Source organism: Lagopus leucura, unplaced genomic scaffold (genome assembly GCF_019238085.1).
Source record: "Lagopus leucura isolate 7727_CA_CO unplaced genomic scaffold, USGS_WTPT01 Super-Scaffold_100008, whole genome shotgun sequence".
In the NCBI taxonomy this organism is placed as follows: domain Eukaryota; kingdom Metazoa; phylum Chordata; class Aves; order Galliformes; family Phasianidae; genus Lagopus; species Lagopus leucura.
Window position 1 is genome coordinate 8,911,084 of NW_024962265.1, and position 14,263 is coordinate 8,925,346.

Sequence of the window (14,263 nt, forward strand, 5' to 3'; positions counted from 1 at the left end):
ACAGCACTCTTGATTTCCCTCTTTCCATTTTAATCCACTTTCGACAGCTGTTCGTTCAAATTCAGGTATTCAGTATTCAGCTTCATAATTGAAAAGAATCTCTGTAGTCACCTCTGATCACCTACATTTGCTGGACATGATATTTAAACTTAAATCTTAACTTTCTTCCAAATGCCTCAATGGCACCACATACTTTTCTCACTAAAATATTGAAAAAACTTTTCTTGGGAAATCTCTTATAATGTGATTCCATTCACTGACCTTCTGACACTAAAGAAGCTTTCTTTCATTGTCCACCTCCTTTAATTTTATTGCCTCAGTGACTCATTATATACTTTTATACCCTACATTTGCAAAAGCCTTTTAGGGTGCCAAACAACAGAAATAAATTCAGATGAAATTGGACTCATACATCTTTAATTTTTTTATTATTATTATTTATTTAAGCACTTATAAAGTATCAGTGTTATCTTCACATCATTTTTTAAATTACTTTACTTCAAGTGTTTTTAAACATGGCATCAGTCCAGAGTCAGTATTATTTCTGTCTCTTCACATCTATAAAACAGAGGCACACTCAGTGATAAATAAATGGAACAACGATTATTTTTTTCTGGGAAAGATTTCACATCTCATCAGGCAAAAAAAAAAAAAAAAAAAAAAAAAAATAATAATACAATAAATCAACAGTTAAAGTCTCTGTTTCAAAAATGTATATTTATATATGTATAAAAGGCATAAAAAATGTTTTATCTGAAAAAAAAAAAAGTCTTAACAATATTCTCTGCCAAAGAGTCTGTTTAATCCTACTAAGAATTTTAGAAATACAAGCTGAAGTTCTGCACTAACATATTCAAATTTTTGTGGGCAGTGTAAGTGCCTGCTACTCCTAGGAATCATAACAAATCTGCCAGCTTGTTCATATGTCTGAGCCTTAAAGCCAGACATTCACACTGCCTACAGAATTGTAAATTGTGCTTGCTGTGAGCAAAGATTCTTAATTCTTATCTCCCTCATTACATGATTCCATGCACATCACATCAGAGGAGACAGAAAAATATTAATCTTTTTAGCTCATTTCATAATATGTAGGCTGTTCACAGTGGCTCAGGGAAAGAAAAGGAAAGGAAATGGAGAGCAACTCTCTCAGTTTGTGCCTTCTCCCAGTGTGGAACATCCCTTGTTCCCACAGAGAACCAATTTCCCTGACAGCATTTATGCCGCCATCCCAGAGGGGTGTGAGTGGCTGACACAGTATCCCTGCACATATCAGGTGAGGGAGGGGATAATTTGAGCCCTTCATATGTACTACCACCTAGTTTTCATGCAGGCAAATGAGAGAAAGCTGAACATATACCAGGCATAATGAGCTGCTGTAATCCATGTTTTGAGCAGGAGAAAAAAGAGGTGGCTTCAGTCTGTGCTTTAGATTTTCCTGGGACATGTTGAGAGCACCACACAGGACAGATTGAGTATCTCATTGAAGAAGAAGCAACAAACTTAAGAACCTGCATGTATCCATTCTCATCTTGGGAGCTGAAGAGTATATTTATTAAGCCAATATTATGCCATTAAATCCAAAGATATCTATTTAAAGTACTGGAAGGCAGGAGGAAGAGTAGTTAAGGCTACACTGGATGTCTGATTTTTCTTTCAGTAGAGAACACAAAGGTGAAACCAGCCTACAGAAGAAAAACTGACAGTTTTCAAGGGAGAAATAAACGTGTGGGAGAAAGACAAGAGATAAAAAATAGGATATAATGGAAAAACCTCAGAAGGACAGAAAGGTCAGAACCTGGAAGCAGTAGTAGGTATTGTTTATAAAACTCATCCATCATTATTTTACAGCAGTTCCACCAGTAGATGTTGGCTCAGCAAGAGGATGAAAGACATTATAAAAAAGAACATTTGTCACTGCAAAAAACCAACAAACTAACTAGCTAAGTAAAACAAACAAACAAACCCCTCCACAAAGATAGCAAGATTTGCCTAAATAAATACTGGAAGATTTTGGTTGGTTGGTATTTTAGATTCTTGGTATATTTATTTTTGAAATGACAGTGAATACCTTTCTACTTTACCTCCTGCTGGATTTGTTTAACTCCAGTACTAAATGTAAACAGTATATGTTCAATATTCACAGTAATTCTGAATTATTTACTGGAAGATGATAACATTATCTTGCTTTGCTGAAGCACCGCTGTCTGCTGGAAAACAGATTTTTGTCTCTCAAAATGGTACTAAAGCAATCCAGAAGTGACAATTCTTGCTACAACAGCACTCTTTGGTAGATGGAATATTATGTCTGTATGAACTTATAGATTATGAGTGGAGGGAAACATAACAGTGGCAAAGATCCCTCTCAGCATTTCTAATTCTTGATGTTCTGTCATGGGATTCAGGAAGTCCTGTTCATGCTTACAATAGAAAAGACTCTCGCTATACAGTATTTCAATCCCAGTTAATAAATCCAGGCATCTCTAAGTCACACATGCAGTTATTATTGTCTCCATCTGTCAGGTCAGCACAGAGATAAAGATCAGAGAAAACCACTAAAGGACAGTGCTATGAAGAAAGAACTAAGCATAGGTGATACACGGACGGTTGGACTGGATGATCTTTTCCAACTTTGGTGATTCTATGATTCTATGATTTGAGTTGCTCAGTTATGGAAGAAATGATGTGTAATGACAGTGTTAGAAATAACTATATCTGCACCTTGTCTGTCACTAGATGCCTACAAGGTAAAATGCTGCTAAAAAATGCTTGTATTCTAACAATGAACATTGCACAGACGTTCATTAATTTAATCTCTCAAGGTATCAAAACAGATGAAGATCCAAGGAAATGAAATTAGTTGCAACAAAAAGTGACTTTTTTTCTGATCATATGCTTATGATGACAATACTCTAATCATTACTCATCTCTTCATCTTACACTGAAAGATAATGGAAATTTTTAGGCACTCAATAAGTGTACAAAATACGTACACTTTAATTACAAATGTCACAAGTTCAGAAGGAGCACACTTCACGTTGTACTTAAATGTTTTTAAGACAACTGCTACAAAAATCTGTGGAGGTTTCTTATTACCAAACATTCTCCAGGAGAACACGTATGCTGGTGCATCATATAGTCTCATAATTTCTATTTGCACTATCACATAATGTCCCTCCTTGACCTATTCCCTGATCTGCATTCCTTGATTTCTGTACTGAATTATTTTAGATTTCTCCTGATATTTCTTATAACATAAACCAATTTGCTCTTTCTGAGACTGGCTGTGCTTCTGGAGTCAACCCGCACATCTCTGAACGGTGTTGACAGATGCTTATTTCAGACAATTAAGCCAGATAAAATTCATACTATTGTCCTGTAATATTAACCTGCTAATTTAAGTGTACTGCTGAATGAGCTTTGATAGCATGGACCAGAGACAGATGTTTATTGCTGTCTTGGGTAATTTTTATTGGCAGCAGGCATCTGATCAAAATGCTATTGCAGCATAATCCATAGTAATCAAAACTGAAATTTGATTTACTATTTCATGATGACTTCAATAGCGATAGCAGCAGTGCAGATGATGCATCCTGTGATTTACAGCAGCCGTCACTTAAGACTAATAACAACTAATTTATCTGTGACAACATAGAATGTGATAGTTCTGCAAGAGTAAAAGGTTTGTTGGTTTTTTTTCCATCATCATAGCTTAATTTCCTTAACTTCTTAACTTAAATTCCTTAATTTCTCAAAATGCCTCACAGCAATTTAGTTTATTAACCATCATCTTTTAATTGCTAATGAAATTTAATAAGTCTGGCCCACACCAGGTTGTGGAAGAAGTATGTTGCCATGCAAAATAATCACCACAGTGTTTAGTTGTAGGTATATCTTTTAGGACTTGATTTGCTACTTTGTTCCTAAATTAAAGACAGTGATAATGTCTTTGGTCTTTAGCCTGTACCTCAGTAAGGTTGCATTTTAGATATATATGTAAAATGTAAATATGATGCAAAATCAATTTGAAATTGGCAGTCCCTTTCAACATTTACTCCATCATGTCTGTAGAAAGCAGCTGCATCTTTCTTTCCAGTCCTTGATTGCTTGACTAAATTAGGACATAATTTCTTAATGCTTTACTCTTTCCCACTTCAATAATCCTTCGATAAGTTTATACCCATTTAATCTAAAATATGCCTAAATCAGATTCTAGCTTCAATTTGTGCAGAGGTTTAAAGGGCCAGGTTGTAGCAATGATTATTTTTAATTATATTATTTCTTCATGATCCCCCCAAAAAATTAAATGGAAAAAACAAAAGAATGCGTGGTTTCTTACGGACGTATGTGAAACAACAGCTGGCTTATTTAGTGGGAGATTATTCAATTTTGATAATACATTTGCAGTACAGGTAGGTGATCTTTAGAAAGTTATGTGGTAGCTTTCTAGTCTTTAAGAGAGAAGGTTCTCCATTTGTATCATAATTGTTTAATTTCTGCAGAATTGCTTTTCTCCTTCTTGGCACCAGCTAATAGAACTTAATGGTAGTGCAATAAATCTCCATTGTGCTGGCACATGCAACTAGGTATCAAAGATTCCCAGAAGCTTATGTGCTATTTCACTAATGGCTAAAGAGAAGAAGAAATAACATTTTAACAGTAGCAGAAAAATAGATATAGAAGCATAACCACCCTTTATGACTTGATGATGTGATAGTTGGCATTCAGCTGAGGGACGTGAGCTCTACTTACACAACTGTATCCAATTAGAAGATATAGTCAGACTGGGCTCTACCTGGTCTCAATACAGTCTTGTGGGAGAACAGGCAGGGGAAAGGTGGAACAGCTCGGCTTACATTACATTCTGTGCTTTCCCTCCATCTCTGGACTGATTTAGAGAAAAATGCATACACTGTAGAGATAATGGGCTTGCATTTCTGACCCTATGAGAAAGGAAGTCACCTTTATTTTAAAGGTCTCAAGGAGTACTTTCTTTTAAATTATGTAAATGATATTGTTTTGTACAGGATGGTGAAATGCTTTACCAATGTCTTAATTCATTGCCTTTCAGAATCGTACTCTTCAGTGCGCTATTAAATATTGGTGGCATTTTGTTTTGGTTTGCTTGTTTGTTTTTTAAAATAACTTAGATATCTTGATGTAAAAGCTTCTAAAAAGATGATATACAGTGACACTGTATACCCTGTAAAGATTTTCAGTGAAATTTTGCTATTGTAACAAAATCATCTCTGAAGCAAGTGCATCCTGAAGCATATAATCTATTTATGCAATGAAAGTGCATATATCTTTATGTTGTTCACCTTAGAAATACACTATACTTAGTATTTCTGGACACCTTTAAATGATATCATCTCTTTTGATAAATAAAACAAATAAACATCACCACCCAAAAACAAAGCAATCAGAAGCACCCAGATTAAAACAAGAAAATAAAACAAGAAAATATTTACAGTATCACAACACTGTAGGGGTTGGAAAAGACCTATGGGCATCATCAAGTCCAACCCCTCTTCTAAAGAAGGCTCCTTACAGTAGATTGCACAGGAAAGTGTTCGGGCTGTTCTTCAGTGTCGCTAGAGAAGAAGACTACAATCTTTCTGGACAGCCTGTCCCAGTGCTCTGTCACTCTTACAGTAAAGAAACTTTGTCATGTTTGTATAGAACTTCCCATGTTGCAGTTTTCACTCACTGCTCCTTGTCCTGTCCCTGCACACCGCTGAAAAGAGCCTGGCCTTATACACTTGATTCCCATGATTTAGGTACTTATACACAGTGATGAGATCCTCTCTCAGCCTTCTCCAGGCTTAACAATCCCAAATTTCTCAGCCTTTCTTCATACAAGAGATGTTCCAGGACCCTCATCATCTTCGTCACCCACTGCTGGATTTTTTCTTGGAGATCCCTGTATTTTTTGAACTCAGAACCATATACAGATCACAGTCCTCTGAGATCAGCCAGTTCTCAACCTACTTCACTATCCAGTCATTTATTCTGCACTTAATAATTTCGTTAAAGGATGCTGTGGGAGAAAGTGTTAAAATGCAATCCTTTTCCTTTTCCATTTATTTGAGTTGTTGGGTTTTTTGTCTTTTTTTCTTTCTATTTTTCCAGGTAAAACACAAGTTATGGGTGAAATCAAGATTGCATTAAAAAAGGAAATGAAGACAGATGGAGAACAACTGATAGTAGAAATTCTTCAGTGCAGAAATATCACATACAAGTTTAAATCTCCAGATCATCTACCAGGTATTTCATAAAAAACAGCTTCATGATACTTTGAAAACATAAAATAAGATGTATCTGAAGTCTTTTAACAACACCATTAAAATAGGAAAGGAAATTGCTTCCTAATCAGATTGACAAATTCTATAGCATAACTTTTGAAGTGTTCTTTGCTCCTATTAATTTTAATGAAAATGAAAACATTTTGTAGAAACAAATTAACTCTCAGAAGTTAATCCCCTTTTCATAGCATTTTTGATTGTTAAACAATAATCATTTTTAGCTTTAATAAAAATTATTACTCCTTGGGTTATAAAAGATCTAGTGAAAAGTTGTATTTTGGTATCAAAGCTTATTAAATAGAGATACTCATGTTACTAATTATATTTTTTCTTTCAATGACAATGTTGTCAACACAATGTAATTTCATGAATTTAGAGGAGTGGTTCCATTTTTTACACAATGTGAATGAGAACAGAACATGGCTCTGTAGAGTACCTTGCTCTCTTTCTTCTCAGCATTTCCCTACATTTAAGTTATTAGCAATAATGACTATCTGAAAGTTTCTGTATTTAGTTTATTGAACTGTTCTTCTCCAGACCTGTATGTGAAACTATATGTTGTCAACATCTCTACCCAGAAGAGAGTAATTAAGAAGAAGACCAGGGTATGTAGGCATGACCGAGAGCCTTCGTTCAACGAAACATTTAGATTTAGCTTGAGTCCTGCTGGACATTCTCTTCAGGTAATTCTACATCTTATTGAAATCTGATTTTATACGTTTTTCATGCTGATCTATGGGCACTTAAGATCAATCTTCTAGCCTGGTTGTTTGCTGAAAAGAGAAAATTACAAAGTGATTTTAAAAAGTAAATAATGGAAATACTGGGATGGAGGACACTCACCAAGATTACTTAATCCATCACCTCACAGTGAGGAAGAGTATTTACAGACCAACTCTGAAAAGTGAAGGTAGCCTGTTCCTAAAATCCTCTAGAGAAATTATGCATTTTCAAAATAAATAAATAGATAAATAAATAAATATACTTTTTCAATATCTTTGGAAAGTTTATTGTATTATCCAACTTAAACATGCTAACTTAGATACTGTTCTCTGTGTATGTTAGTAAAGGTGATATTTTTGGTCTGTGACACATCAAATGATTTGTTTCTTTTTTGTTGTTTTGTTTTTGTTTGGTTTTGTGGGAATTCAGGAATAGTGCTTCTTCTCACTGATTTAGACAGATTTGGTCAGATACACTTCTTTAGAGGGGTAGAATTTACTTTATCTATTTCCATTGCTTTCACATGAGTAGATAACTATACGAGTTATTTGTGTTCATCTAGTCAGTGGAGATGATGAACAATTCCAGGAGTGCATGCTAATCTTAAAAGCAAATCGAAGGAGTTTTTCAGTGTCTGCTGAAGATACCTTTAAAACTGAATGACTAACATAAACATGTTGACTATGTTTTGATGAATACAACTAGATTGATAATTTACATGCCTACATTAGATTTATTGGCTATAATATTAAAACTAATGCCATAATATAAGCTTCTTAGAAACGGAGCCAACAAAAAATAGGTACAGCTTTCCCTGTGGTAAGACATCCTAAATCCTTATTGATCGAACAGATTGAGTAAATCTACTAGAGATTATATTACATGGAAAAAATTGATGTCGTCAACAAAGTCTTGCCAAAGTTTAAGAGATAAAATTCCTCCGAAAACTTTACCTATAATGGTAGTTTGAAGGAGTGAGGCCAGAAAAGAAGAACCCACAGAGTTGTGTGGGAAAATGAACCATCAAGTTGTTGAGGAATAAGGGAGGTAGTCATGGGAACAGCCAGCCTGAGACATAGCAAGGTGAAATCAGAAACACTGTGATGTGTCTGGTGCTGCACATTACATCTAACAGAAAAAAAGGCTGTCTTTTTTAGCAGTCTCTTTTCTTGTAACTGGCATGGATATTCTTTATTCTTTGAGCACACAACTGTAGGAGCACAAGTAAAACTAGTAAGTAGCAAGTTGTTACTTCTTCATGCAAGTTGGAGCCTGAACTGTAAAATATATTACAAATGATTTCATGCAAAATTTATCTGAATAAAATCATTTAATAAATTCATGTTAAAAATACCTCATAAGTAATTAAACACAAACATACAACTTGTGATCAGAAAATGACACAGAATTGGTAAGATCAGCTAGTGTAACTACCCAAAAATCAAACCATATTTCTGAGAACATTATCTAAACTCTTCTTGAGCTGATCTTCTATAGAACATAGTAGGTGTCTCAGGAGTGTACCACTGCATGATTGTTATTATCCTATGCATAACACACTGCACTTTTGGAAGCAAAACACTTGCTTAGAGAGATCTTTGGTCTGACTCAGTCCATATGTTTTAATATGCTTGTCGTGCCTGTCAATCAATCTGTTCCTACTTGAAAGTATGAAGGCTGATTTGAATGCTGAATTTAAGAGTGATGAGTATTTAGGAGCAAAGACAGGGGCACTGTCAGAAGAGATCTGGCAAGAAAGAAAGGATACCAAAACAGAATGTATAAAACAGAAATGGAGTTGGGAGATAGCAAAGGAAAAGTAGACTAGAGAGAGGGATTAAGAAGAAATCAAACATGTTAGTCACAGAAAGCACATTATTAGGAATAAAGTGAAGTTAAATATTAGGACAAGGATCTGCACTCCAAAAAATCAATAGGGTAATAAGCAAAACCTGCAAATATTAACCATGAAAATGTAATCATGGACTATTGAGTTAAGAAAATAATGAAAATGAAAAAAAAATCTAGACTTGGCAGGACATGAATATTGAGAGTAAGAAAAAAGAAAGAAAGGAACTGAGACTGCTTGATTCAGGATAACAAGGCTGGAATTTAATGACAAACTAGAAAAGACAATTACTAGGGATCCAGCTGGTAGGATTGGAAAAAAGGATCAAGGACAGAAGATACAGAAAAGTTCTGTCAGAATTTTTTCCTCCCCAAAAATGTTGATGTGACAGAATCAAAACATTCTGTAGAAAATATTTTGACAATTTTCAGACAGGCATTTATCTCAGCCCCTAGCAGCTCGCTTTCCCGATTTCCCTGTTCCTTGGCAACCCACCTGGGACCCTTCTGGAAAAGCACTGGTCTGCTGTCTCCTTTGTCTTGCTCCTTAGCTGGCTCCTGGTAGACTGGCTGTCTGCAATTAGAAATTCAGAATGTTCTGTATGAAAGTATTAAAAACAGAATGTTTTCAACAGAGATTTTGGCTTAGCTTGCCAGTCTTTGAGTTGTTCATCTCTTTGGAAGAAAGTGACCTAGAAAACCACCAGGCTGCCTAGTTCCCTTGGGACAGACAGGCTTTCTGATTAGTGAATTGGGATTTCCTAATAATTCTATGCTTGTGGCCAACTCATTTAGTCCTCCCTCTTCAAATTTGTTGACTGACACACATGGAGGTGTCCAACCTGTCCGGATAGGTATCTTATGTGGTATGAAATACAGCCAGAAAAATGGAAAATTCATCAAAAAAAAAATGATTGCAAATTTCTTTCCCCCTCTGTTTAAAATTTCTGTTGTACTGTAAAATTTGTATTTTTGACTTTGTCAAAATAAGTATCAGAATGGAGAAAAGTGCAGAAATGTTAACATTTTTGATTACTGAAAATTCCAATTCTTCTACAGTTCTGTTAGGTATCAGTTATTTTATAGCCTCATTCAAGATCTCAGTGAGGTACAACTTTTTTTGAGTCCTGACATTCTTCTGCTGTCTATACCTGTGAAACCAAGGGAAAAAAAGCTCCAGTTTCTCTCCTACATATAGAGGAGTGACATATGTTTCATACAGAGGGTGACAGCCTCCTGCTGTTATCCTTTACTCGTTTTCTGAGGTCTGCTTGTGACTCTGATTGCTAACCTTCCACTAATCATGGAAATACATTTTTTCATAAATTCTATTTCTTTCTGAAAAACATAGGAAGTTGATAAAAAATAAATTAGTAATGAACTTGTTTATTTGGTTACCCAAAAATTAAGAAATTCTAGAAATTATCCAGTTGTGTAGTTATAACACACCCCAGCCCTGAAGTATGTCTGTTATCAAATGTATTCCTCTCAGAAACATCTAGAATGGATCAATAAATCCAAAGAACAAATTATGTCCTGTAGGGAAGGAAGTTGTTCCTTGCATGACATTAAACTGCTTAGCTAGAAAACATGATGCTTGCAAGACAAATCAGGGAGAGTTTTGAATACCCATCCTTCAGAGCTCACATGAGTTCCTTGGTCTAATTCATTCCCTTCCCACTCGGCATGACTGAGGCATCATGCAATCAATACTTTGGCTCTCAGCAGGGACATAGCAAAGATGGGATTCCCGACCCAGTCAACATTTTAAGTTGGACTACCTCTTGCTGAGATTGGAAGCTAGAACTCCGGAATTTCTTGCACACTTGTCTGTTTTGAGTTTGTTTTTTTAATATATCAGACACTGTCCAGCATCCATGAATTTAAAGAATTCGTACATTGGCTGCATAAAGATTTAATCTTTAAGTTAAAACTTGACCTTGTGTTTTTCTTTGGAAAACAGCAGCTGAACAATTTACTCACTAAAGTTCAAGACTGTCATCTTCTAGATGCTACATACTGTGCTAATGAAATAGAAAAAGGGGAAAGATCAATTTTCACTGGGCTTTTTCTATTGTAAAGAACTATTGGGTCCTACTCAAAGGGTTATGGACAGTGTTTCTTTCCTGCGAAACCAGAAAGCAGAGCTCAATATCTGTGAGCCTTTTGTGTTTGCCAGCAAGTAGAGTATTTTAATATATATATTGATAACTATCTTTTATTATTATTTTCCCAGATTCTGCTTGTCTCCAATGGAGGGAAGTTTATGAAAAAAACACTGATTGGGGAAGCTTATATCTGGCTTGACAAAGTGGATCTAAGGAAAAGAATAGTAAACTGGCACAAACTGTTGGTCAGCTCTACACAAACACACTGAGCAGAGCTGTCTGCTTAGGGCACAAAAGAGTCTGCTATAAAAGCATCACTCCAAGACTATTGTTTGAAATCATTGTGTTTAGCTAGTCTTTCTGAATACAAAGTAGAAAAGAGCAGTCTCTGGGCTACATAGCACACTTAATGAGGGCTACTACACTTGTTTTGCTGCAAAATACAGCAAAGTTAAAAAAAAAAAAAAAAAAAAACAATAACCTGGGCCCAGAAGTTGAAGTGAGGCTGTTTGAAATGAAGACTGCTATGAGGGCTCCGTGTTGATGGACTCTTTGTGAAGAGAGTAACTGTGAAGGAAATAATGAAGGCTGGAAGGCAGGTGTTAATGCATAGTTCGGCTGCAGCTGGAGGCAGTGTGATGTAAAGTGCAGTCTGGTTTCCTGTGTGACCAGAAGGAGATCATTTTATGCAAAAGCACCCAGGGTGACTGACTTTCCAAATCTCACTTATTAGAAGTGCAAACTTATTCCTCTGCACCTTAGGATCTTTTGTTGTAGTGATAATGCCACTTGACACAAACTGCAATGCATTTGCAAGAGTGGCAATGTTCTTTTACACTACTTTTTTTTTCCTTCTTTCTTTTCCCTTTAAAAACTATGGTGTGGAGAATCAGACCTAACTGTTGTTTTTTTTTTTTGTTTCAGTGTGTTAACAGTGCATATGGACCACTGTTCTAGAATGTAATGGATAAAAATATACTAGTGATTTGTAGTTTAGGATGTGGTTTTGAAAAGACAGTATGTAAAATGTACTACATCGGGAAGAAAGAATGTTGTTTCGATTTCAATGACACTGTACTTCACCCTACTTTTTAGCAGCTTTAACAAAATTTGGAATAGAGGAGATACAAGACTGAGGCTAACACAACTATTTCAGCTAGTTCTTCTAGTTTTCAGCAATCAGTCTTATTGCAAAACTATACGGAGATGACAAACTGTAGACTATCCCGTGGACATTTTGGATCTGTAGACCACTACCCTGCTCAGTGCAGGGCTTGTTGTCAACATCACATAAAGGCAAAAGAGAATAGATAACAGGACAGCACCTGCCTGAGGGCTGTTGCGTTAAAGTTGAAAATATCCTCTGGTATCTCAGCTGAATGTCTGAGTACTGAGTTATGAAAGAATAGGAAGGCAACTCGCAACACTTAAGACTGTCAAAAAGTCAGGGACTGCAACCGAGCAGTTAGGCCACTTTGGGCAGCAACTACTGCATGAGATGGTTTAGGCTAGGTGTTGCATTTTTCCTCTTAATATCTTTTGAAGAAAAAGAAAAGTTTTTAAGGAAAGCAGTTCCTTTAAAAACAAGAGTCAATGTGGTACTCACTCTCCTATTCCTCAGAAGTTAGTTAATATTTCACAGCTTCATTAGAAAGTGGTTTCCCTTGAAATATTACCTCATGACCTTTACATAGTTAAAAAGAAAATGATGCTATTTGCGCACTTCAGACTTTTATTTTTCTTGACCAATAAGGACTTTTCACAAATCATTTAACATGTGTCTTCATCTGTTTTCTGCAGATATTTTTAGGTAGCACACTTCCACAGGTTGTACAAGACCAGATGAAAATATTATTTTTGAAAATAACACATATTTAAAAAATAAATAAATAAACGAAAAAATGGCAAAATAAAGCTTAGCACATTCTGAAGTTGGACTGACCATTATAAAACCACACACCAATTAATCCAGTGACACTTCCTACATAGAGTTCTTGATTTATCTTTACCAACTTAAAATAACAGAAATATGACAAGAAACACACAGAAAATTTTAAAGATATATGCATCAGAGAAACTCCCATTAATCTGCTGATAACCTGCTGGTAGCCTGCTTGACTTGCAAGCAGAGCAATCTCATCTAAATCCTATTTGTTGAATACAATGCCACTGATAGTGGAAGTAGGGGGTGTGCTTTAATGTTGAATTTTATGCTTTCACCAGTATGTGTGTACCCCACATCTCTTACATTTTAAAAGTCCTCTAGAGTTATTGTAAACATCCTGAATGTTTTGATGTTATGTATGTTTTTATAAAAGGATAAATATTTCAAAGAAAAAGACCCCTTTCAAACAAACAAAAAAAATTGTATGTGGATATATTTGACATGTGTGTTTCTCTTTTGGTGGGTTATCTTGCATTCCTGACAGCTATGCTGTGGTTGTTGTTTCTTTAAAAAAAAAAAAAAAAAAAAATTAAAAAAAATAGTCCAGTTTCAATAACTGTGCAAAGTATAAGCCATGAGGTGTGCAATTTTGTGCAAACTGCTGGTAATTTTGTTCTTGCTAAGATTTATTATAAAGACAGCAAGTCATGCTGGTAGTTGCTATGGAGACTTCCAGCAAGACCGAGAACTATCTGGCTGTCTTCCTGGGAAGCCTGTAATCATCACTCTTAATTGAGAAAGAGGACAGGCTTGCTATGCTCTCACAATGTATACAAGTGTGGCCAATATTTTTATAAAATAGTTGTGTTGATTGGTATAGCTGTTGCTCTGTGGAACAGCTATCTTTGCCTGCTAATCAGCTGTCAGCAACTGGTTTAATTCAAGCATCTTTGATTCTCTGAACAACACACAACATGTTTCTGAGTATTGAAATTGCAATTTTGGATTCCCATCATGAAAATCAAAGAGCAGAGTTTGTCAGGAGTGAAGCCAGCCTTGGACAGCTGCAGCAAGGATGGGCTACTTAGATATTGCACAGGACAGGACAGGGACAGACCTGGGCCCACACTCTCTCTCTTTTCCAAGGCAGCAACATTTAGAGGTCAGAAAACATGTCCAAAGTGTGCCAAGTTCCTTTTTTTGACCAAATTTCTAGGTTGTACTGGAATCACTCTATGCAACACAGATTCATATTTGAATGCTTTTTTTCCTTTTTTTTTCTTTGTTTTATGAATGAAGTCAGGAAAATCTCTCTTGTGACAATGTTTTTTAAAAAATAATCAAACAAGGACTATTAGTATTTTTTTTACTTTTTTGTATATATCTTGGTATATTTT

The 14,263-nt window shown here is 35.5% G+C and overlaps 1 protein-coding gene across 1 annotated transcript in view; it reads left to right on the forward strand.

Moving 5' to 3' along the window:
- The window catches only part of PCLO (piccolo presynaptic cytomatrix protein), a 319,356-nt gene extending 308,106 nt beyond the window's left edge, over positions 1-11,250 (forward strand). The window contains exons 24-26 of the mRNA XM_042872716.1: positions 6,130-6,264; positions 6,840-6,985; positions 11,110-11,250. Of these exons, the coding sequence (XP_042728650.1) occupies positions 6,130-6,264; positions 6,840-6,985; positions 11,110-11,250 (422 nt within the window). The remainder of the gene's footprint in view (positions 1-6,129; positions 6,265-6,839; positions 6,986-11,109) is intronic.
- Positions 11,251-14,263: the final 3,013 nt, after the last annotated feature.